Raw genomic sequence first — 3919 nt, 5'->3', positions numbered from 1 at the left:
TCTTCGATGCGTCCCTCAAGTATGAAGTGCTGCTTAAGTACGTCATGGTGTGGCTTGCCAGTGCGTGCGTCAAATACATCGGCCGCTGTTAGCTTGCGGCTCGGCGGAAAGGGGACGCTGTCAATGACGCGCTCCTTAGTCGATAGACTTGTCTTTTTGGTGGGGCTTTGTTGGGAGGATTCCGTATTCGAGTTTGCACCGCCGGCACCATTGCCCGCTGCTCCATTGTTGCCGCCCACTTTTTCATGTGTGTTATTGTTGGTGGCGGTGACAGCGCTACCAGCCGTTGGCTGTTGTTTACCATTTTGCTGCGCCACCGGCTGATTGCCCGTATGCTGTGTAACCGAAGACATGCTGTTTGCTTGCTTTCTCGATTGGCTTTGGTTTTGTGCTGTAGATTTGCGAGCGATTTGCTAGAGACTGTCTGCGGTGCGGCTACTTTTGGCCGTCGCTAGCAGTGGTAATGCAACAGTTGCCTGCAAGAATACATACAAGAATAGAATATAGTTTTATTTGTCATATTTCAATCATATGTTTGTACATATTTAAATATGTTGGGTAAAAGTACATGTTGAAATAAATTAATTATTCTTTCATACAAAATTTGGCATCAAACAATGCAGACAATTAATTAATTGTATGAACCATTACAGCATTACCAAATATTTCTTTGGTGCTTGAATAAAAAATCTCTGTTCATCCTACGCCCGTAATTCGCGTTCTTGTAAAGTTATGCCAGCTGAGGATGCATGTATGTACATACATATGTTCATACACGCCATTTGAAAAATAAATACTGTTTTAATTCATAAATAATACATTTATAAATATACATAGGTCATAAGTATGTACATAAATATACGAATATACTAAATACATGCGGCTCATATGTCGCTGTCTCGCTAAAACTATAACCGGTTTGACCTTTTTGAATACATAGGTATTATTTTTTTTTGTTCGCTGTAATACTAAGATTCCACTCGCGTCTGAAGTGAAAAAATATTCCCAATGTTAGTCAGTGTGCCAAATTTCATCCAAATCCGTCCAGCTGTTTCTGAGTGAAGAGAAGTCTCGCATGGCTCGGTTTCTCTAATTTCAAATCCGCTGTACCGATAACAGACCAAGCTTTTTAATATAACATTTCATTTTTTAAATTCGAAGGAACGGTGCAGACCTTCACAAATAATGACTTCGCAACCCTAATGGAAAGTATTTGCAAACTAAAGCGAAGTCTCCTTCGTTTGACACTCATATTTAAACATATCATATACACAAAACCGACCGCTGGGTGCGCTTTTGTGCAAAAAAACAAAAAAAAAACATGAAGAAACATTAGGGGTATTCTCAATCCGGTGCATACTGTCTAGCATGGTGCATAGATAACATAAATAGCATGACTGTTGTTGTTTCATGTGTTCAAACAACAACAAAATTAGCCAATCACGCTATTTATGCTATCTATGCACCATGCTAAACAGTATGCGCCGGATCGTGAATACCCTATTCCTTACATATTTTTTTAATCGTAGCGCACCCGAATCGGCCGTTTTTGGAAAAAATAAATTGAAAATTAAGATTCCGCGTTCCCTAAAATCCCCAGAAAGACCTTTTGATGCTATAAATATTTGCATTCAAATCAATTTTAATTGTTTTAAAAGCTTTTCTGTGACTACCAACTTCAACTCAAAAAAAACGCTTAAAATCGCCAACCTGGGTAAACTGAGAAATTGTTTTTCTATATACAATCCACACTTAGAGAAATTTTTTTTTTTTCGAAATTTATCCAGAAAAGAAAACTGAACAGTGTTGGCTAATTACATATATTTAAAAAAACAACCGTTAAGTGAACAAAGTTATAATACCCTTGTGCACAAGTGCGCTCGGGTATAAAAATGTTATCACTTCTTGTCACTGCGATTCTAACTATGTATGTACTTTGCACTCAAAATATTCAGCAATTCAGCTATAAAGATCTGTGGAAATTCTTCTATTGCATATTTCACGGGGCAATATTTTGTTTACCAGCTTATGAGATGGTAACAAAATTTACCGATTACAAGAGTGCACAGAATGCGAAAAGGGTTTAAAAATTTACAGACACTTTATTTACCGATTACAAAGGTAATGTTACCAGCTCAGAATAGACCTGTTTGGCGTTTTAAATGTTACAAGCAACACTAATAAACTTATCTACATATCTACATATAAATATGTTATGCACATACATATATGTAAATAATTTAAAGAAAAAAATTTTAAGTATTTATTTGTTTGATAAATTCGCATGCAATTAGGCGAGTTCGCGCGTAGCGCATAGTGCACACATTCATACGAGTGAGTGCATTGTTGTAATTCTTTAATTAATTGGTTGCCAATGCATTGTGAAAGTGGCATACTACTACATACATATATGTTTTCAATGGCCACTGGCATGGTGTCACAAGCGATTGTATTTTAATCCCATAAATCCCTCTTTAAAATTCGTAGTATCCGCTATTAAATGCGAAGATACGAAGAGCTGGTGAGGAAAGCGAATGAAACGAGTCTTGCATATTCATTTGCTCAAGCTCAAGTAAATTATTTCAATTAATTTGCAACGTAATGTATGAACAATTTGCTGCCGCAGATTTAACACAAAAACACATGCATATCTACATACATACACGCCACATATGTGCATTAGGGTGGTCCTTAAATGTGGGAAGCAAAATAAGTTTTGGTCCCGATTGAAGTCTGTTAACGCGTTGTCGCATAGGGGTCAAAGCTCAGATTACCCTATGAAGACGTCTTAACCCACTGCTATCGGGACCAAAAATTATATGTGATATCTGTGACCGTGGTATTACCGATTGAGGGGGTGAACCTGAAAAAAGCTTTCATTTGATTTTTTAAGGACCACCCTAATGTACATATGCGAAGAAATTTACAATTGCCTATAATAAGTACAATGTATGTATATATTTACATATGTTTTCATAGCACATGCATACACACATCCATATACAGGTGCCCATATTACTTCAACGACATGTGGTTCGCTGTTGTTTTTGACGCATACATATATTTACATACCAGTATAGCGAGAAACTTTTAGGTATTGTTTTTTTCTTGCAAAACAAACTTGTGTGTTTTTTCTTTTTTCATTATTTTTACTGCATAATTTTAAAAAATTTGAATTTATATTTTTGTCTGCTACTTTCTGGCCACCACTATTGTTAGAAGTACATTAGACCGTACCACCTTACAAGCAAACAAAAATAGTTCGCCGTACTTCCCTGAGTCTAAAGTATTTTTGCAAGGCGATTTCGAAACAACAAAATTTTATTTTTTTGGTCGGACCTTTTTCCACTACTCGGTGACATTCGGCGATAAAACTGGTTAAAAATAGTACCACTGGAATAATCAAATTACTCTTTAACTAAAGTTTAATGCTTTTTGGTGAGTTTTAGTTTACTGTAATGTAAATGCCGCAGATATGGAGAAAAATTGCTAAAGGCGACCCCTACGTTCGGCAAAAAAGCGAAATTTCTTCTCAAGGAAATACTACCTTAGCAAAAGTTTAATGATTTTTCGCGAACTTTAATTTACAGACATTAGAGTGGTAGGAGCAGAGATCTGGTGGGGTACTTGTGGTCAATGAAGTTTGGAACAAAAAAAAAAAACAAAACAAGAATATCTGTATATCACATTTTAAGATGCGACTGCAAATGCTGAAGATATGACGAAAAATTTAAAAAGCAACCCCTGGGTTCCTATCTGCAGTTTACACAAAAACGACTTTCTGATGTTAAAACCCATCTGAGGCTTAACGGTCATCACCATGATAAAAACATAGCAAGGTAGAACCGTTCTCTCAATTTGTCGGCCATGATTTTTTTTTTGAAGTTTGCCAACATTTTAAAATCATATAAAAGTGAAA

General features: G+C 36.2%; 1 protein-coding gene across 1 annotated transcript; it reads right to left on the bottom strand.

Moving 5' to 3' along the window:
• LOC118757112 (serine/threonine-protein phosphatase 2B catalytic subunit 3-like) lies at positions 1–476 on the bottom strand (the record flags this gene model as incomplete). The annotated part of the gene is given in 1 exon segment (XM_036491851.1): positions 1–476. A coding segment is annotated over 1 exon segment (353 nt), but the record flags the coding sequence as incomplete, so codon positions are not given.
• Between the last annotated feature and the right edge of the window lie 3443 nt (positions 477–3919).

This window comes from Rhagoletis pomonella, unplaced genomic scaffold (assembly GCF_013731165.1).
Source record: "Rhagoletis pomonella isolate Grant_MI unplaced genomic scaffold, Rhpom_1.0 Rhpom_scaffold_14460, whole genome shotgun sequence".
Taxonomy (NCBI): domain Eukaryota; kingdom Metazoa; phylum Arthropoda; class Insecta; order Diptera; family Tephritidae; genus Rhagoletis; species Rhagoletis pomonella.
The sequence above is the reverse complement of the archived record's forward strand: the minus strand, read 5'-3'. Positions and strand labels throughout refer to the sequence as shown.